The sequence below is a fragment of the Orbicella faveolata genome, unplaced genomic scaffold, assembly GCF_042242905.1.
Source record: "Orbicella faveolata isolate gen_17 unplaced genomic scaffold, um_ofav_v1 contig_25, whole genome shotgun sequence".
NCBI lineage: Eukaryota > Metazoa > Cnidaria > Anthozoa > Scleractinia > Merulinidae > Orbicella > Orbicella faveolata.
This window is the reverse complement of record NW_028301553.1, coordinates 8534140-8555703: the sequence shown is the minus strand read 5'-3', so window position 1 is coordinate 8555703 and position 21564 is coordinate 8534140. Positions and strand designations below refer to the sequence as shown.

General features: G+C 40.1%; 1 protein-coding gene and 1 long non-coding RNA gene across 3 annotated transcripts; one reads left to right on the top strand and one right to left on the bottom strand.

The window, feature by feature from the left end:
* Window positions 1-245: 245 nt before the first annotated feature.
* On the bottom strand, window positions 246-16383 carry LOC110050219 (uncharacterized). Of its 2 annotated transcripts, none has more exons than XM_020756109.2 (2): window positions 16268-16383; window positions 246-12241 (listed from the first exon to the last, which is right to left on the bottom strand). In XM_020756109.2, exon 2 carries the CDS (start codon window positions 12152-12154, stop codon window positions 3704-3706), a length of 8451 nt encoding a protein of 2816 aa, XP_020611768.1. In that variant the 5' UTR covers window positions 12155-12241; window positions 16268-16383; the 3' UTR covers window positions 246-3703. The 2 variants fall into 2 exon arrangements, with proteins under 2 accessions (XP_020611768.1, XP_089149392.1); XM_089293266.1 differs by having other exon boundaries at window positions 246-12259; window positions 16268-16376.
* A 1725-nt stretch (window positions 16384-18108) lies between these two features.
* LOC149108830 (uncharacterized) lies at window positions 18109-19911 on the top strand. The gene is made up of 2 exons (XR_016208305.1): window positions 18109-18153; window positions 19527-19911. It is a non-coding gene; the product is annotated as an uncharacterized LOC149108830 (long non-coding RNA).
* The last annotated feature ends 1653 nt before the right edge of the window (window positions 19912-21564 follow it).

The following is a 21564-nucleotide window of genomic DNA, read 5'->3' as shown; positions in this document are numbered from 1 at the left end:
CTGTAATGTCATTTTTCGGACACAGATTCTGGCGGACGAAATTCTTCTGACTTTGACCTTTTATGAAACTGGGACGGATTCAGACTAGTCTCTTGAGCTGGGCTGCCGTCACGCAACCTTGCGTGACGACCCAGGTTATAGCTGCGAAGGCTACTCAATTCAAACTGCTCTGTTGCCTATCATCCCCATTGTTCGTCAACTGTCTTTAGGTTATTTTTCAGTATAATCAACTTCGATAAATTGCGTGTTTTAAAAGCACAAAAAACGTTTATTTATTTCATACCGGCTACAAATACTACAATTTTATAACGCACCGCCCTCTTCTATGCGGACGAAGCACTTTGATTCCTTGATCGGAAACAGCGTGCAGTACAAACTTAAAGATAATGGCATTCACAGATGCACCCACTGCTTACAAACCAGTGAATCGCACTGGACAAGCGTTCATACAACATGGAAATATACGCACAAGTTTTGCTTTCGCTGCAACTAACTACTAACTGTTAATCAAACAATCGTGCCATAGAGTCTAACTATAAAATTAAGACATGATGATAGATGCGAATGCAGCCATAACCCTTCTGGAAAAAAGACCTGAAAAAAAATTTCAGGCTTTGAACGGGACTAGAACCCTTTATGTTCAGTGGACGTAACACTCGCACTCGGCTCGAGTGTGTGAATTCCATAGTAATAGATGTCCAACAGTAGCAAAGGTCGTGGGTTCGAATCCCGTTCAAAGCCTGAAAATTTTTTCAGATCTGTTTTTCCAGTATTGTTATGGCTGCATTCGCATCTGTCATGTCTGCATTTAATTGTCACTGTTAGACATCTATCAATATAAAATTAAGGTTTAAAACTTAAAAACGAAAGCTAGATATGCGATTTTTCTAGCTTAAAGGTTTTGTAACTTTCTAAAATTAAGAACAACACTACCAATCCACACTGATTTTGACGATTGCAGCGAAAAAAAAGTCTCTACGTAAAAATATCTAGCGTGACACAAAACTAAGGATGTCTGCTCATGTAAAGCTACAATCCCGGACAAAAGTTGGGACTGTTGAGCTGGATCACGTATCCCCCATCCCCCTTAATCAATGTTGGAAAATGTGGGGTTTTTTTCCAACAAAAAGGGAAAAAATCACCTGATTATCAATATTGTAAGTGGGGGGAGGGGAGAACTTCGTGTCCCAACTTTTTTGTCTGCCGGGGATTATAGCTACAATCGGCGACAAAATTGTTCACAGATTCATTTTTTTAACCCCCTATTTCGCCACTGTGAATCCTTTTTCCCACTCGCTTGTCCTTTTCAACCCTCCTCCCTCCAAACAATGTTATGTGGCAATTGCTGTGATCTTGAGCTACAAACAAGCAACATTGAGTGAGGGAGCGGGGTCTTCTCCACAGTTTATTGTGCGATGAAAAGAGTGGTGTTATTTGGTGCACTAAAAGTACTATTGAAAGACAATGTGTCAACTAATTATGTCGCCGATTGTAGTCGGACAAAATATCAGTTCCATGATTGCCCCATCTAATTCTGCTCGCTCTGCTGTACACCACTGCTTTTGTTTCAATATGTAGACCTGAGGGATGGAAGAAAGTGCTCCAACTATCCCATGTCTCAGGACATTGCCACAAATAAACATAACAAAACAATGCTTAAGTTATCAAGAGAGTCGAAGCGAACTATGCAAAATGTAGTTAAAAACAAAAGCTTAACAAGAAAACCTCCAGGTTCAAACAGCACAGCCTGTATTAGTACTGTTTCCCGATACCTTTCACGAAAAGTCGACAAGAGTTTTCATTTCCTTGACCTCTTTTTCGTTCAAGTTTTATCACAAACGAGGGCACTTTTAGTATGTCCACAGATCCTCTATTTTTGTCTTGAGTTCGTCAAGGTCGAAAGCTTAGCAAAATATTAACTCAGCGCATTGCATATAAACAAGCCAAAAGGCAAGAGGGTGGGAATGGGGAATAACTCTGGGGACAGACTAAGGCACTTTTCCACCCACACACCAGGAAGATTAAGGCCGACTAAAAACTGAAGTCCATGTATCTCTGTCCTATGCCAACAGATATTGGAGTATAAGCTTTTTTTTAAAAGAAAAAAAAAACGGATATTGCGCGCGTGAAAATGGCGTGTAACCTTGACAGAAAGCTAAGTACTTCACCGAACCTGGTGATCGTTATGAAAATCAAGACTGATAGCATAGAGAGGTTTTCATTTGAGCGCCGAAAACTATTTGGTTTTGAATCAACTACGCTATACCACTGGCTTAAAAACTCGCGTCACGTTTTCGTCCAATCAGAAGATAAACCAAAACAAATCGTCGTAACTCGCTAACACAAGTTTTCCCGCGCTTTGCAGCAGCCACATGTAATTACTTCGAGTTTTGATTGGTCCACTGGACTCAGTCTGTGTCACTTTTGATTTTGCCAGAGTGAATACTTGGGTTTTGGCTTAACGACACTCGATTGAAAACCGCTCCATACTAAGGAATATAGTTAAACTCCCAATACGGAATTGTTTACTCAATTTTGAAGCTAACGTGAGAGATGGTTCAATTACCTAGCCAGCGATTCTCGGATTAACATTAGCAACTGAAAAATACGTTCTAAGAGCCGTACCACGTGATCAAAGTGAAACTGCTAAAAGCACAGGCTTCAAAGAACGCTGATTAAGCATAAATACGTCAGTTATAGTCCCTTTCTCAAAATCTACCAAAATAAAATGAAACAAAAATAAGCGACAAAAGTGTTGAGACGCTTGGCAGTAAAAATTCTATTTTCAAGCGTCTTGGCAACAATTCTCCCCCCTTTCCCCTTCCCCCTTCCCCCCTTTAAGTTGTCGATAATGTTTAGTTGTCGAAAACAAATAGTTGTCGACAACTAAGTGTCTGGTCTGTTCTACGGTTAGGCCTACCGTCCACATTAATCCGTCACGAAAACGGAGCTTTTCCGAAAAGCCCATCAAACCGGGGGAATTTGAAAAGACCAGCTTTGCGTTTTAATATGGACGGAAAACATTTTGAAAACGATGACGTCACGATAATTATGGGATTTCCCGAGTTTTCCTCAAACACAAATCCCAAATCACTGCTGATTTTTGGATTTTTAAATTTCTCCAGCGTAGTGTGGACAGGGCCTAAAGCAGTTTCTCACGAGTTCCCTGCCCTCTAGCACCATATGGCTGCAAAATGTGGATGTAGACCTAGTTTTAGGTAGCTTAATCTTAACTGCCACTAAATGATATCATCATCTAAAAGAGCAAAAACAAATTTTTGTATCGCTTCCAAAAACTTAGTCTTCATTAAACCTGATTTATGAAGATCATTTAACACCAATTCCTTAGCATCCCTTGCTTATCTTATGCCCTTTCCGCTGAGGCGTCTGTAGAGGGAGGTCTTCCAAAAGAAACCTACTAGCAAATTTCGTACCACAAGACCCCATTATCGGAGATGGAAACTTCTATCTTTTAGACTGCTATGCAAAAAATAGATCCGATCTATCAAATCACTTAAGTAAACTACTTTGTAACTCAATGTTGTACCTATATCTGCCAGTCCTCCGCTGAGTCCAGGCCCCTGAGACGGTTTACCCCACAAAGTCGACTAGTGTCTTGAGAGTCAAATTAAAACCGATGTTAGAGTTCACATATTTAAATAACAGCTCTGTTATTGCAAGCTCCAAGAGCCCATCATGGTTCCTAATTCTGTTTGCAATCGGCTCTGTTACGATCCTTTCCGCGAACGGAAGGCCGCCTTTCCTTCTCTTGCACTTGATTCTCAGAAGAATCTTTTTCAGATACTTTCCTTCCACTCTTTTTGTCTTCATCATCGGAGATTGGTCTCCTGGTACTATCCTGGGTGCTATTCTCCGGCTGGGATTCGGTGGTCACCACTGCCTCTTTGAAGAGGTGTTCTGCTGAGCTAACGTTGTTGAGATCGCCACGAGAGTGCTGCTTACTGAGCGTCCCACCAAACTGAGAGTGCTCAGAAGGCATCTTGCCTTCACTTGTCGAACGGTACAGTCCCCCAAACCTGTTCATCAAGCCTTCTTTATAAGACGACGACTGACCGAGCTGTCGCTGCCTACGACGTTTGTCACTGACATCAATGACCAAGGTAGTAGACACCTGGTTGCTGGACACAGATGTTGCCAACTGTTCGCGGAGCTGCTGAACTTGTACTTCAAACTTTTTCACCAGATTGTCTTTTTCTTTAATCTTGTTCCTCAGAATGTCTTGTTCGGCCTCCATTTCAGCAATCTTGACTTTGTGGAGGTTTATTTCTTCCACAAGCTTGATATCCAGTTTGATTTTGTCCTCTGTCAGGGTCTTGATGCTTAGCTGTAGAGTTTCATTTTGACTCTGAATATCGCTGAAGCTAGATTTTGCTGCCTCTAATTCCTCTTTCAGACTTTCCAGCCTCATTGCGAATTCCAGCTTCTCTTGCTGCAGCTTTTCAATTTTTTCGTCTTTCTCTAGGGCCACATTTCTCAATGACACACTCTGATCTCCAGCGAATTTAGTAATCTGCACAGCTAGCTGCCTAGAGGTGTCGTCGAACCTGTTACTGTATTCATCGAGTTGTTTTTTCAGCTCGGCTTTGTCTTGCTTGGCTTGTTGTAGACTAGTTTGCAGCTTGTTGTTTCTGTCGTTCAATGTATTGATCTGCTGCAACAGTGCTGTGCTCTCAGTCCCCGAATCGATTCCGTTTGCATTACTGTTTCCTAACATTTCTTGCAGCTCTTGATTCTCCTTCTCGAGCTCCACGATCCTGCTATTGTCCCTCCTAATATCGAGTTCAAACTGGGATAACTTCGTGTAGAGCTCGCTGTTCTCATCTTTCAGGGTATTGATCCTTAATTGCAGGTCACTATTTTCCTCTTCCAGGGTTGACACTTGGTATGCACTCTTTTCAATGTAATGCTCCAACTGTGAGACTTTTTCCATGAGCTCTCTGATCCTCTTTTCCCTCTCATTGTGAAGATCTCGCGAGGATCGTCTTTCTGTAGCTGTCTGGCCGGCATTCTTTATCTGTCTATCCAATTCTGCTTTCTCCTTAGCAAGGTTTTGAAGCTGTATTTCCAGATCCTTCACCTCCTTGTGTAAGTCGTTAGTCTCCACCAGGAGATTTTCTTTTGCATCCAAAAGAACACGATTTTCGTTCCGTTGATCTTCGTAGTTTTGATTCGCCAGATCCAACTCATGGTGTAGGTTTTCTAGTTCAGTGGTTAGCTTCTTGATGTCTACTTCATATTCTGTAACTATTCTTTTCACCTCAATCAGCTCAACTTGAATCCTACCATTTCTGGTCTGCTTATCCTCAAGTTCCGTCTGCAGCATCTTAGCCTGATCTTCTGCCGCCTCTAACTCGATTTTCAGTTTATCTCTTTCTCGTTTTATTTCGTCAAGGTCAACATCAAACATGATTGGCGGGGCGCTTTCTACCGTCTCTACTGTGGTTACTGCTTGCACCTGGATAAAGTCATCATTCCGTCTATTAAGACTTTCTTTCAGATCCGTATTCTCGCTCTGGAACAATAGCAAATCACTTCGAATTTTATCGTTGTCTTCCTTTACTAGCTTGTGTCCCATTTCTAGCTCGTTCAGCTTGATTTCTAGTTGCTGCAGGTCGAGCTTGAGTTCTTTGCTCTCCATTATCAATTTCAGATTTTCACTGCTGACTTCATTCAGCTCGTCGCGGAGTTCTTGATTGTCCCTTTCCAGTTCCTCTTTGTCCTCTTTCAACGTGTTAAGTTGGTAGACGAGCTCGCTTTTCCCTGCACCAAGCTTGAATGATCTCTGCTGTTCCCGGCTTCCTTTCTTCAGCTGTCGTAGCTCATCTTTTAACTTGTCGTTCAGGCTGTTCACTTCAGCTACCAGTCGTTCCTGTCGAGTCCCATTTGTCTTAAGGATGTCCATGTCGTGCTCCAAATTCCAGATTTGGCTTTTAAGCTTCTGAACTTCTTTCACTGCATCTGCCTTTTCATCCAGAGCCCTTTTAACGGCTTGAGAATCACCTCTAATGTCGATGTTAACTGAGTCCAAGGCTCTAGCGTCGATAATGTCCTCCCCCACAGGTTCGTCCTCCAACTTGGCAATTCTTTTTTCACGATCAGCAAGATCGTCCTTCAAATCTTCAATTTCGTGGTCTTTGGCTGCGTTCATCTTTTCGAGCTTTTTAATAAGTCCTTTGGCTCTCTGAAGTTCCTGTTCCAAGGCGGAGAAATTATTTTTACGCCACTCCAGCATCTTGTCTTTGTCTTCTTTATGCCTGTCCCTCGATGTTTGGAGCTTAGTCTTAAGCTCAGTTTCGATGTTCCTGAAACGATGCAACTCATCCTCCAAAATATCCTTTGCGCTCTTTTGTTCGTTGAGCTCGGCTTCTAGACTTGCCATCTTGGTGCGGTAAGCAGCCATTTCACTCCTTGACTTCTCCCTCTCTCGCAGTGCATCCTGGCAGCTCGCTTCTAACTCTTGATACTTCTTTCTGGTTACAAAATCTTGGTTCTGTTTGGAAACATCCGCTACGTTCAGTTGGTTTTGCAGAGCCTGAAACTTCTTCTTCAACAGAGATAATTCATTTTCTGATTTGCTTTTCTCATATTTAAGCTTCTCATACTCGATCTTCAAATCAGAGTTCTTCTTTTCAAGGTTGGCACAGTCTTTCTTCAGTTTTTCTTTTTCTTCCTGTAATTTCGCAATTTTGTCGTCATAGCGTTTAATTTCGTTGTCCTTTGACACCAAGCGGCGTTGGAGTTCCTCTGAATCTCTCTGCCCTTTTTGGTAATTCTTCTTCGTTTCTTTAAGAGTAGCTTGTAAATTTATAACTTCGTCTTTAAGATGGTCCTGCTCTTCGCGTGATGTATCCGAAGAACCAGAATCACGCGTAATCTTTGCATCTTTTTCTCGAAGTTCCAGCTCTAGTTTCATTTTCTCGTTGTTGAAATCTTGCAATTTTACTCTGTATTCTTGAAGCTTCTTCCTCAAGTCATCTACATGTACATTACCATTTCCAGGCTTAGAATTAATCCCAGCTGACAATTCTTTCCTTAACTTGTCAATAACTGCCTGAAGCTCAGCAATTCGTCCTTCAAGGATCCTCTTTCCGTCACCAGCGGCCTTTAAGTTGGCATTGGCCTCCTTTAGTTGACTACGTATGGTGACGATTTCCTTCTTAGATGTTTTAAACTTGTCCCTGGTGTCATCTACTTCACGTTGTGCCTCTTCCAGTGCTCGATCTCGCATTTCGAGTTCTACCTCAAACCCATCGACTTTCATTTTGTATTCCTCTCTCTGATGTTCTGTATCGTGTAACTTTGCTTCCATTTCTTCCAAGTTCACTTGGAGTTTAGCAACATTTTCTTCAGTTACACGAAGATATTTCTGTAACTTTGCGTTCTCTCTGTCTTTCACGTCAATGTCCTCTCTTAACTCCTCAATAACTTGTTTCAAGCGATCAGAGTCTTTGTCGCCGCTCTCAAGGATAGCATAGAACTCATTGATTTTGCGTTGTTTTTCGATAACAATACTATTCTTGTCAAGCAGGTCCTTCTGGGTAGCATCTAGCTGTTGCTGCACTGTTCCCAGTTTGGCAACTACTGTAATTTGCTGTGCTTCAGCAGTACTTAACTTGGTCTGTGCATCTTGTAATTCTTCTTTTAAGAGCTCGAGTTCGCGTCCCGCTGATTGATATTGATCAGTCATCAAATTTAACTCCTCTACGGTTTCTTGCAGTTTCATTTCAAGATCCTTGAGGTCATTTTCTGCATCTTTAAGGTTTGACTCCAAGGTGTAATTGTTTTCTTCTGCGACTCCCAGCTTGTTTTTGTAATCATTCAGCTGCTCTTTTGAAACGTTGTACTCCATTTCTACTTGTTTAAGTTTCTCCTTGGGATCGATTTTTCCATTAGTAAGGTCCATGAAAGTATCTTGTTGTGAACCGAATTCAAAACCAGGGGCTGCTGCATATGTAGTTTCTACACTGGAGACTTTTACAGAAGAAATATTAATGACGTCTTGTTTCTCTGCCAACTTAACTTGAAGGTCCGCAACTTCATCTTCGAGTCTGCTTCTTGTTTCTCTCAACTCATCTATACCCTTTTCGTATTGCTGGATTTGCAGATTTAATGTGTCGCTTTTGTCCTCTAGTTCCTCAATCCTTGTACGATTTGTTTCGATTTCGTTCTTCAGATGCCGAGTCTCGTTATCAAGATTATCGTTGTCCCTCTCTAGCTCTTTTCGTTTCACCGCGGCCTCAGCTAACTGATTTTCAAGGTGTTCTATGTTCGACATAGTTGCCCTGTAGTCTTCCAAAGCACGGTCTCTCTCCCCTTGCATGCGGGTAAGGTTTTTCTTCAAGTCGGCTAGAGTTGTCTGTCGCAGTTCGTTGAGTTCCTGTTGAGCCTTTGACTTCTCCTCTCTTAATGCGTCGCATATTTGTTTGCTTGATTGCAAACTGGACTCCAGCAATTCGACCCTCTTCTCCAGATCGAGCTTTTTACCCTTCAATCTCCCAACCGCTACATTGTAGTTTTCTTTTTCTTTATCGTGGATATCTTTTTCCAGGCGAAGGTGTACATGATCCTCGTCAAGAGAAAGAAGCTTTTGATGAGTCTCCTCGAGACGTTGGTGGACTTGGTCCAGCTGACTTTGTAGGGATGAAATTTCATTCGCGTCCGCCATGCCCTTGGTTTCCAAAAGTGTCAGCTGTGTTCGAGCTTCCATCAAATCTTTTTTGGCAGCATCTTTTTCATGGTTACTTCTTTCTAACATTTTTCTGGCCTCTTCTAGCTTCTTCTGAAGCGTATTGACATTGCGTTGAATCTCGTTCACTTTCCCTTGAGCTGTCTTAGCGTCAACTTCTACTTTTGGAAGGCGGTCCTCAAGGAGCTGGAGCTCTTCCCTCAACTGACTCTCCCGGCTCTCGCTCTTCTTTAGCAGTATCTCTAAGTCCTGAACCCTTTCGTCTGAAGAGCTGCGGGAACTTTCTTCTGTGAAACTTTGTGATGGTGCTGACTGAACGATAGAAACGTTCGTCACAGCTGTCTGCGTTGTACTGCTCATCTCCTGAAGCTGAATTTGAAGCTCTTGTACGCGATTACGGTTGATTTCGTTTGCACTCTTTTGGGCTTCTAACTCTTTCCTTGTGGAGGTGACATTGTCCTCTAGAATGCTGATTTTGCGTTTGGCGGCGTTAAGCTGCAAATCCTTGTCTTTCACATCTGCATCCAACCGACCTATGATGCGATCTTTGTCTTTTAGCTTGTTACGACATTGTTCAAGCTCTGGCTTGATTTTCCTCAGTTTGGTCTCCAAGTCATCGATCTGACTTTGCAAATCATTTCTTTGCTTGGTCAGAGCCTTATTATTTCCCTCAGCCACGGTTAATTTGTAGGTCAACGAGTCTAAATCTTGTTCGTGTAACTCCTTGCTATTAATCTCTTCTCGTAGTTCTTTTTGCAGGTCTTCGATCGTCTGTTTCTGTACTTTGGTACGAAAATCCAGATCTTTGCTCTCCGCTTCCAGTGTTTCATTTCTGGCCAATGCAGTTCTTAATTCCGGTCTCAAATGTTCCAGTTCTTCTTCCAGCTCTCTACATCTTTGAGTCAGTGATTGCAAGGTAGCTTCGTGTTTCTCTACTATCATTTTAAGCGTGGTGTTGACTTTAACCTGTTCCGAGAATTCTAGACTTTTGTCGTTTTGCTCTTGTTTGCTCTGGGTGAGTTTCGAGTTATAATCGTTGAGATATTCCTTCAACTTGTCGCGCTCAAGAGTTAGCGTCTCCACCTTCTTCTGCAGCTTCTCGACTTCCACGTTCAGTTCATCTTTTCGTCCTTGAAGATCGGTGCTGATCCTATTCAGATCATCTTCCTCCTTTTCCAGGATGTTGATTTTATTCTCCAAATCAGCTGTTTTTCTCTCCCAATGTTCATTTTCTGTATTGGCCCTATTCAGATCCCTCTGCAATGAAGCTATCTTGTTCTCACTGTCTTTGATGTCGCTATGAAGATGTTCCTCAATTGTTTGCAATCTGTTGTTTTCGTTTTCAAGTTCATAGATTCTTCGACGGAGGGGTGCCAAGTCACCTTGAAGTTCTTGTGTCTGACTGTGCGAGTAGGTCACGTCTACGGATGTGAGCTGTTCTTCGTTACCCACTCGATTTATTTCCACGTGTTGGAGCTTTTCAAGAACGCCAGCAAGTTCAACATCTGAATTGTTCCTTTCTGTTATTGCCTTCTCTAACTGAACTTCGAGCTTGCTGATGTTATTTTCTTTGTCGTTAATATCCTTTTTCAAACGCTTTATTTCGTCATCTTTATACTCGCAATCGGCCCGAGCACTTAAAAGGTCTGTTTGGCTAGTATCGTACTGAGAGTTAAGTTCCGACAATCTCTCAACCAACTCGTCGATCTTGGTGTTCACTTGTATCAACTCATTCTTGTATTGTTCCACTTCTTCCTGAGCTTGTGCAAACCTCTTCCGCAAATTCTCGGCCATCTTGCGTTCCTTGGTACTTTTGTCAGACCATTCTTGCAACTGATTTTCAAACACTGTCTTATCCTTGAACGTAGTGTCCAGTTCGTCTTCCAGTCGTAATAGCTTCTGTCGGAGATCGGCGTTCTCCTTTTGAAGGTATTTCTTTTCGTCCTCCGATTCTCTTGACTTACTCTCCAGCTCCCCAATTCTTATGGACACGTGGTGGAAATCCCTTTGTACAGATTCTTTCTCCTGTTCACTGACTTTGTGATCACTGTTAAGATCGCCATATTTCCTCTGGTGTTCCAACACGTCCTCATAAAGCTTTTCCATTTCCCTATTCAGCTGCTCCAGTTTCATTTCAAGCTTGGCAATGGTGTCTTCTCGGGCATCGATGTCTTGCTGCAGCTGGAAAATCTTTGCTTTCAGATCGTTTATCATGTCGTCTTTTTTAATCATCTCCTTCTTGTCGTGTTCATTTGTCCTCTCTGCCTTAGCCAGCTTGCTTTTTAGTTCATTATACTCGTTTTTAAGCCGCCCATAGTTGCCCTTCTCATTTTCAAGTTGAATGGTAATTTTGTTCCTCTCCTTAATCTCCTCCTCATACTTATTCTCCCACTTGTTGACGTCCTTAGAAACCATATCGAGTTTCCTCTTCAGATCGAAGTTCTCACCTTCAAATCGCTTGACCTTAACGTCCAGCTCTTCAACATTCTTCCTGAGTGTTTCCTTTTCTTTATTAAGCACATCATCTCCTAAAGAGACAAACGTGGAAACTTCAGGTGAAGCGGACTGAAGGCTCACATCACTTTGTACAACAGTGATGTTGTAACCTGATTCCTCTGCTTCGGCCAGCCGCTTATTGAGTTCATTTTCCAGATCTCTTATTTTTGATTGTGCAGCAAGAAGATCCGCTTCAAACTGGTTGTTTTTGTCTCGAAGTGATCTTTCTGTTTCCACTAAGGACGACAACTTCTCCTCTGCCTTGTTTCTTGCGTCAACGGCCATTCTGATGTCGTATTCGGCTCGGGCTAGCTTCTCCATAAGTTCTATCTTCTCCTGGCGCAGTTTCTCAATGGACCGTTCATATTCCTCGCACTGGTCGTCAGCCTGATTGAGTTCTAAGGAAAGTTGGCTACTTCTCTTCTGAACGACTTCCAGGGTGGCTTCGGACTTGTTAAGCTTCTGTTTAAGCTCTAGAATAGTCTTGTCTTGAAGATCGTTGATGGCAGTTTCCAACTTCTCGACCAGCTTGACTTTGCCAAGAAGCTCCTCCTTCTGGGAGTCGACCCTCTTCTGACGTTCCACCAAACTCTTCTGCAGGTCGCCGATCTTGATACTCTTTTCACGGAGTTCTGCCCGTAACTTCTCGTTTTGAATGTTAACGTCCTCTTTCTGCCGCGTGAGGCTGTCTCGCTCTACATTGTACTTCTCAGTTAACAGCTCCATATGCCTCTGGATCTTAACATTCTCTCTCTGACATTCTTGGTACTTGCTCTCCCTGCCATCATAGCTGGTCAGAAGCTGCTTATGTTCGAGCAACAGCCTTTGGTATTCTTCTGCCCATTCATGATTGGTCTGCGTTATCAACGCAATACCCGATTCCTCGTCTTTAATGACCGTTGTGGTCACGCTTTCCGTCAGTAAGCTTTCGAGCTCACCAGCACTAGACATGGTGCTAAGCTCACCTACACGGTCTGTCGCTGAAAGCGTGATAGTCTGGAGTCCTGGAGTTGAAATGCAACTGTATCTTCAGGCAGGCTGCAATGCAAAATAAGGCTATAGTGGTTTTAAAAAAATATCTTATGAATTTTCTTCATTGCGAGAAAAAATTAAGTACTTTGTTAATAAAACTAAGGCAAGTCGTCTTTAAACTTATATTCTTGTTTTTAAACTGTTTGTTTTGTTTCTCTGGATCGATTGCGCAAGCCATTCCAACGTTATACAATGGTTGCTCTGCTTCTATGCCGGCTGCTTACCAATTTACCTGAAATCTTTGCGAAGCTCATGAAAATATCTCGGTCTGTTTTATACACGAAGTTTCTCGGTAGTACAGTTCTTGTAATTTAAAGTACTTTATATTTAACAATTATTCCGCGCGCGTAAATTGAATATGAGATGATAGATAGCCAATGAGGCGCGTAGCGCCCAGTTAGCTTTTATCATCTCAGATCAAACAAGCGTGAATGAAATAATTGTTTTATTAAAAACGCACCCAAAATATAGAAACTATAGTAAAATAAAACTGAAAACGCCCCAAAGGTTACGCGCGCACTTACCATATTTTTAGAGCATGGTACAATTGATCATATAACATGATGGCTAAGCCAATGAGAACTTTTGAATTGCATTCTCCAATGATCCAAGTTTTAACAATTTAGAAATAGAAAATGTTTTCCTTGTTTCCACATACCTATCGGTGGTAACAAAATTGATAAACTTGCTTCGGTAAATTCCGAAAACGAAGGCGTGGAAATTCGTTGTTTAGTATTTACAGTGAACGACTTTGGAAATGATTAAACGGTTGTCGGGGGACAACAATAGTTGTCTCGAACAACGAGGAAAATTTCAACGTCAAAACCTATTGACAAACCTTGCCTGCTTTGCAATTATCAAAATATTTCGAAATTATTTTTTGCTGTGTTTTGATAGAAATAATTCATTGCGAGAGAAAGGGCTTGAGATGAGTCGTCTATTTGTCAACAGCATTTATTTCACCGTTTCTGAACAAAATTCTTTATCTTGACGTATTGCTGAAGTGATAGACATTTCTTTATTTGTGTTTTTTAGTTTTTACGCTTTGTTTTATTTTTGAATTTAGAAATTCATCTTAACTGTCACTTGCAGTCCCGTTCTTTTCCTTCCGTGCAACTCGAATATAAGAATGCTCCCCGTTTCTTTTTGCCTTTTGTGCAAACAGTATTCCCAGTAGCGCTGATAATTTCGAACCAAAACCGAGCGCTTCTGTTCAAAATATATTGCGATAAAAAGCGTGCCTGAAAGTCGTGTTTAACCCTTAAAGTTTGTCGACAAGAAATGTGTCCAGTTAACGGGAAGAAACGCTTCGAAATTCATGGAAGTACGGTTTTTAATAAATACTGTAAATGTATATAAATTTGAAGATATTACTATGGTAGTTATAGGCTTTTGCTATTTGTTGCAATATAATTTCCTATATTTATGTTTTTATTTTTGTATATATCCTGTCATTGTGTAATCTATGTTAGGTAATAGCTTCGGACTGCTATTGATAGCAGAGATGCTTTGTAAGCTCCCTGAAGGGACTACCCTAAAATTCTTACCTTTAGATTTTTACTTTTAAATAAAGGTGTCTATCCATCTATCGGATGAGCGAGAGAGGAGTATCAATACAAAACGATTCGTCTACCTATTATTGTCAAATTGCACGATTACATACCAGCGCTGTACCAAATAAAATGCCACAAAATTGGCAACAACAAATACATGCCCTCTAGGGAAACAAAACACAGTGTAAACGTATATCTCTCAAGTAACTGCCTAATTTATGAAAAGTATCGAACTGATACAAGTATCGACTGGAAGATAAAGAAAATTAAGAATAAAAGAAGCAGGTGTTTTTATACATGGTTATTCAGTTAGTTGGTAATATGGCAGGGACATGTCTTATATGTCTAACAAGTCTTATAAGAATAAAAGAATATATTTACAAAACGTAAATAGGGCAAACCATTACATCAAAATCAGGAGTTTCCACGAGTATCCGGATATTCGTTGAGATATTTAGATGTTTCCTAGATATTTAGAAAATATTAAGATATTTAGAAAATTAGGGATATTAAGAAGCTGAAAATTTATAGCTTTTTTGGCCGTGCCCTGTGTGTTCCTTGCTATTTTTTCTAACTAATAACCAGTTCTGTGCCGTAAACAATCCAGCTAAGAGATTTCCCTCTTGAAAAATATATTTCATATCAATAAAAGCTTAAGCACTAAACCAGCAATTTTTCAAGATGGCGGATGCTGGTGACATCAAGGAGCCTGAACCTTCTTGCTCTACTCCTACTACGGCTGCAAGACAATTTTGAAAATTTTGGTCCGAGCGATTCAAAATCAGAACATTTTACAACAAAATATTGGATATTTAGAGGTTTGTTCGAGATATTAAGAAAATGTGTTTGTGATATTTAGACAATTGTTTGAGAATTTCCAGAAATATATTTAAATGAGTTTTGATGACATTTGTGGAAAGGCCTTATCAAAATTTAAGGGACGTTTTAAATGAATAATTTTTGTAATAGACGTAAACTTGTATTGAAGTAGTGCTAATGTGACATCCATCGTTTGCTCGCGACAGGCCGCCTAAGAAAGTAGATCGCTATAGGTTACTTGAAATCAAACATTTGTTCTCCGAAATGCCTATTTTCGGAAACTGCCAACAAAATCTTTGTTGTGAATAACCACTTTCTGGACAGTTGTGATAATTACTTTTCAAGAGATAACCATTTTGGAGCACTTCTGCCCATCATGAAACAAATAGCCCGAATTATCTGTCAAGCAGGGAATTCAAATATGCTTGTTTACATACATGTAAGATATTTAGAACATTAAAGTGCTCGATAAAAAAGAAAAATGGGACGCAACTGGGCGTACCAACTAGAACAGAAAAATAAGCTAGGAATGAAAGAAGCTAACGTGCACATGTACACGATAAGGTAACAATGAATTAAAAAGTCCTTCCTAAACGCTGTTTAGTAGAAGTCTGTAACGATAACATTCAAAATTGTTTCCCAAATGTTTGCTTTTTTTTTTTTTTTTTGTTTCTGTAATCAATTATTGTAGACAAATGCCGTTCCGTCGTTAACATTTGTATAAAAACACTTTTACCCTGTTTTCCCATAAAAAAGCAGTCTCTAATTACAGATCTTAAACTACAAGAATTTTGATGTCGTTTTGATTACTAGTTTCGAGTTGGAATTTCCAAATAGGGATTTGGATAGCGTTCACCCACCGAAAATAAGATAGCAATTTCCACTAGTATATAGTTCGCCGAATCACATGAAGACAGTACTGATAGTGTTGTAAGTCATAACCAATGCTTGTAGGGCACTTTCTATAGAACCCGGCGCACTTGAAACAATGCTCTTTCTAAACGCTCTTTCCATTTCAAATAATTCTTAACACAAATATTCCTTTAGCGCCACGTAGCTGGCTTGCAGTGGTGAACAGCTTTTTAAACTATTGCAAGTTTCTTTTTTGTCTCGAATTTCGACGAGCAGTTGCGAGTTATATTTAAGGGCGTCGGCGAGGTGGGAGTTCGTGCTCCTCGTAATATTTCGCTACATCAAAGAAAAGTCACCTATGAATATGCGTTGGAATCAGTGTACTAAATTTCGTATAGAGTATACCTTTATGAAATTTATGAAAATATAAATAAATTGTAATTTCCTGTAGGGTATCTTGCGATATTCTGCTGGTTGTTATTCGGTAATTCTGATTTATACGGACTTCAAGGCAGAAATGGAGAAAAAAATATGGCGCAAGCGATCCTGTTTAGCCAAAATCGTGCAGCGAAAAAGAAAAAACTAATTCTCACGAACATAATTCAACAGTAAAACAGGATCGTAACATGACAACTTTAAATATACGCCGGTGGATATTTCATATTCTTCCGTTGATCATTTGCCTGTAGTTCGATTTTCTGTGTAAACCTGATATGTTATGTGGTGATATGGTTTTTTGCTAAGCCAATAGGCGCATGATTCCGGGAAACTATTTGTTACTAAGAACTATTTGTTACTAAGAGCTTACCACAATGATGCTTTTTTGTTCAACTTTCCTAATTGTTGAAGGTCACGGTTCAGGGATAAGATAAATCGTCTTCATTGCAGGTTAGGTTTCTGTGAAGAACTGTGATGACAACGACTAAGAGATCTCTATTACGTCAGAAAAGTTTAAAAAAGTTAATTAAACGGCAAGCTTACAACTGTAATTATGTTTGACGTTCTGTCTTCCTAGAGCTTCTGACAAGATATATTGATTGAAAACAAGATTGACAGTTGAAAATAAGGGAGAAAGTTATCCCTGGCAGGTCAGGGTCACCTTCTAAACTGAACCAACCCAAGAGAGCTTTTCACGCTCTTCTTTATGAGAAGCAGGATCGGTCAGAATTGTTCACATGACAAATCAGAAAGTAAGCTCGGGTACCAGAGTAACCAGAGTGACCCTGTGGGGGGTGGGGGGAAGGAGGGAGGCAAGCCATCTCTTCTTCTGTCACCACTTAAAGTATCAGTTGGACTTGCGTAGCAGGAACAATTCGGGGCATATAGAGCATGCGCGTAACCGGAATGGCAAATTTTGGGCTCAGCAGGCGAGAACAGCTGTTTTCATATCAATTCTTGTTAAAAGATGTCCTGTGGTCACCGGGAAATAGGGTCATTCTCCTGCCAGGGACATTTTTTCCTCTTATAAACAGGCCCTTTTGAACGAGCAGTAGCTGCACTATCAAAAGGATGGCACCGCCTGCATTTCACCTTTGGGCCTTTCGGGCGCAAAATGTAAATTTGTTCTTTTGTATTAATGGCATATTCGCAGATTCAAGCGCCCTGAACATGATTCAAACTCTCGTGGCAACTAAAAGTTTAACTATGAAATATAGTTTCTCGGGACCCTGAGCATTAACTGTTTTTGTCAGCTGAAAACCCTTTGAAAATTGATTGACAACTAGGAGAAAAACTTTCTAAAATATTTACTCAAAGAAAAAATTTCGTCGAGCTAACGTAAGGTAGTAATTATCTCTAATGAGTTTAACAAACGTAAGGCTTGCCGGAAAAAAAAAAAGCATGGTCGATCTTGTCAGTTTTACCTAGAAACCTAGCCTTCAGGTTTAAAAATTTTGATGAAAAATGTGAGTCCTGAGAGGACAAAAAGGGTGTGACCATCAATCAACCAACCAATCAATCCATCAATACAATTATTTTTTTTGACGAAATGTGAGTTCCGAGAGGACAAAAAGGTGTGACCATCAGTCAATCAACCAAAAATCAATCAAATCCATCAATGCAAAGTTGCTTTTTTTCATTTAAGAGAAGTTTCAAAGAATTACTTTCTCTAACAGATTCACAGTCCATTTATTTATTTTTGTGGCTACGAAATTTAGAAGATAATTTTGGTTATCAGAAGTGGCTGATAAAATGGATACATCTTTAATCTTTAAATCTTTAATAAGTATACTCCTGAAACAGTGGAACTTTACTAGGAGTTGAAAATAACATAATAAAAGCACGTAATAAATAATTACAATATGTATATATACAGTAAAAATTATAAGTTAGTAAAAGATAAAATATAATAGATTAAGTATAATCTTGTCGAGATAAGTTAGGACGTCTGAATATACATTATACAAAAGATTTAATGGCTGCAAGAGCAATAGTCTTAAAATTATTTATATTAACATCTTCATAAATAGGTAAATACATCTGTTACCCATTCGACTCTCTTATGTTGTTAAAAATCTGACCACCGGTAGGCCATAGGGTAGGCCATGGCCTACCCCACGTTTTGTCCACACCTCCCTTTGACGACCATAAATATGCATTGCAGACCTATTTTTCTTCGGTCACCCATCAACGAGCGCCTTAGAGGCCTGGTAAAACTCCGCGCCATATCGTAGGTGAGCCTGCGTCTCTGATGAGGTAAGAGTGACTACGCACCTTTAAGCTTAATAGCGGAGCTCCTGCGCGCCGAAGGCGCGCAAGCGGAACCCTATACCTTAGAAAATGTGGTAACCCATCGATCTGAAAACATAATTGTTGTTGTTTACGAGTAGATGCATGATGTATAAAAAAATTGTCATGTCAGGCCACGATATGGCAATAATTAAATAAGCGCCCTCCCCCCCCCCTTAAATAAGCGCCCCCCGTCTTGTCCTAAATTTGAAATAAGCTCCCTGGGCGCTAATTCAAGAATTTACGGTATTGAAGCTTTTTTTAGCATATCTGTTAATACACCCAGGTGGGTATTCCTGTAGCCTGCATGCTGTCCCACCTCCTGTACCTTCATCTCCCAAATCCTGCCATTTTCTGTCGTGCTCCTGCCCCTGTAATTTAGAAAACTCAAAAACCATCCTGGTCATTCATCTCTGCAATTGTGTTTATTTGTAACCAATGCTAAGAGAGTTTGAGGACAGAATCCCCAAAGAGATTTTTATTTTTGGTGGCTCAGAAATGCCATTTCCCAAGTTTTCCAATTGGAACAGAACATGGAAAACGTTGTTTATTTAGTCATTCAGTAATATTACCTATAAGTCAACTGGGATAATTGATAGGAAAAACTAGCTAGAGACTGTTTAACTTGCCAGTTTAATTATTGAAGATGCTTTCCATAAATTAGTATACAAATATGTAATATTTCTGGATTTCCAGAGCTATGCCCTTGTAAGTGGGAGGAGTTGGTGGGGCATGTGACCAGCAGGTCCACTCCCTACATTCCACTGTCCTACATCATGTACCTTTCCCTGCGTAAGATCACTAAAGAAGATTTTTGGGTAGTTACAGTCGTGTAATAAATCTCTCATTAACCAAGCTTGCTCAGGACTGTACTGGGAGAAATATCAACCTCTCATCTTTTTAAAAAGACCTCACTGTGCTCAGTCTGTACTTTCAAGACCTCATGTTGTTATTCTCCCTGAGTATGGCCCTCATGCCAGATCAATAAGACATAATTATATATACGGCACTAAACGAGGTCTTTTTTACAGGTTAAAGAACTAACTTTGTCAAGAAAATGTTGAATGGTATATCAGTGGAGTGTGCATTTGCACATGTCTGGGTCAATAGCCAGATGGAAAGTTTTACTGAGGCATTACCAGAAAAAAGTCCCTTCTTTCATACCTGCTTCTTTTTGTAACACATAGCCTCTCACAGGATCCTAGCCTCAGCTCAGCATATTTTCTGTTGGACCATACCCTGTTATGAATTTTATTGAACTATCCATTGTGATTTGATAAAGGACTTGAAATAATTTCAAGCTAGTTATAATTATAGATTTTGAATGTTTATTTACCTAGGGTGAAGTAATGCAAACTGGAAGTCAATGTGATGAGAGAAAGGAAATAACCAGAGTGGAAATCTAGCTTACACCACTTAAAATGTGCACTGTTTTCTTTCAAATTGTTGATTTTATACTCTATTACAATACATGTGTAGTTCCCAAAAATATCCATAACCTCCCCCACAGAAAGATGTTTTTCTAAGACCCCCCACCAATCAGGAAATTCCAATTAAGTTTCATGCATTTAGTGAATTTATTTTATCTTACAGAAACCCTTACCCTCAGAAAATTCCAATGCCTTTTGTGGGGAGAGTATGGATATTTTTGTGGAACTGCACAATGTCATATTACATTACTCCAGGATCTGAGAGAAATTTTTGTCCAAAAAAAAAGAAAAAGAACCTGCAATAGCCTCTCTTTTTCATAATCCATCTCTGTTCAAAGTGTTGGAAATGAAAATAAATTAATAATCACTTTACTGAGTGTTCCCAGTCTTCACGGTGCACCTTCTAGCACAAGCTGTTAGTTTGGGAATACGGCTGCTCCATGCAAATTGCTGAGTAGTCTACAGGACTGACTGTTCAACTTTCATATTTTTTTATAGTATAGATGTTCTTATACATTGCTGAGCAGTCTACAGGGGTGGCTGTTCAGCCTTAATAGTTTTGTAATATGGCTGTTTTTATTCAATGCTGAGCAGTCTACAGGGGTGGCTGTTCAGCTCTAATAGCTTTTGTAACGTGGGTGTTTTTATACACTGCTGAGCAGTCTACAGGGGTGGCTGTTAAGCTTTCATAGTTTTTGTAGTTTGGCTTTTCTGATACACTCTGAGCAGTCTATAGGGGTGACTGTTCAGCCTTGATAGTGTTTGTAGTATGGCTGTTTTTATGCAGTGATGAACGGTCTACAGGGGTGGCTGTTGCGCTTTCTTATGGGTTGTTTTCACTCAATATAACCCTGTTCTGCAAGGGGCAATTTGTTTACAACCCTAAATTTTGTGGTTGTAGTCTGTTTAACCAGTTGCCAAGCTAAGCCCCTTTTTATTTAGCTTTTCTTTCAGCTTGCTTTGTTGTCACTGGTTGGGTGGGGCTGCCCACGTTACTAAAGTGGGTTCATTGCCCTCACCTTTGATGGGCAGAGCATTTATTATTATTGTTACTGTAGTTTTTCAAAACAATGGTGATTATTAAAGCGGCTATGGGTTCTTCACCCATAGCCAAATGTTTATCCAGACAAAGGTTCATTGTGTCTTTTATTTCGGCCCATCAAATGGAGCTACCACTGACAACAAAGCTAAATTGCCTTAACAGAATAATAATTGAATTCAGAGGGATAACAAAATTATTTCACTGAGTGAGTATTTCTAACCTTGAATGTTTTCAAAATCTGAAATGAACTTTTGCCTCGCTAATTTGGCGAGTACGTCGGTATGTTACTGATGACACATGCAACTCAACCAGTTTGTGCTTGGTTTTTGATTGAGGAAAAACAGCAACAATTGAGGAATGTGCCACACCTAAAAATTCTGGTAGTTCATGAAAACTTAAAGAATCAATCTGAAATTCATTTTTCATTTCATTACTTTTGTTATTGCTAAACTATATAAGTGGCAGTCCCCGTGGGGTAGGGGGGCAGGGCTAGGGGGTTACTCCCTTATATGGGCTATATAGGTCTGTCCGGCCCCAAAGGGTATGGTTTTTCAGCTGGTTTGGTCATAAATAGGGTATCGATTTTAGCTGATTTTGGCCATTTTGGTCATAAATAGGGTATGATTTTTGCACTCTAGCCTTGATACGGGTATGTTTTTAAGAAAAAGCCACTTTTTCATCATTATCGAAAAGAAAATCAACAAAAGCCCTTCACAAAATATGTTTACAGTAATTTAACATTGGTCTGAACTAGGGAAGTAATTATAACGCAGGTCTGAAACAGAGTTTTGATTTACAGGTCAGGTCATAAATAGGGTAGGGAATATCGCAGATTTTGGTCAGAAAAAGGGTGAGGGTTTTGGGACGCGGGCCAGACACCCGCACCCAATTTTTTCTGGGAGTCCC

Bases quoted from the DNA above. Each gene is read 5' to 3' on its own strand.
- LOC110050219 (XM_020756109.2), bottom strand. From the start codon at position 12,154: ATGTCTAGTGCTGGTGAGCTCGAAAGCTTACTGACGGAAAGCGTGACC.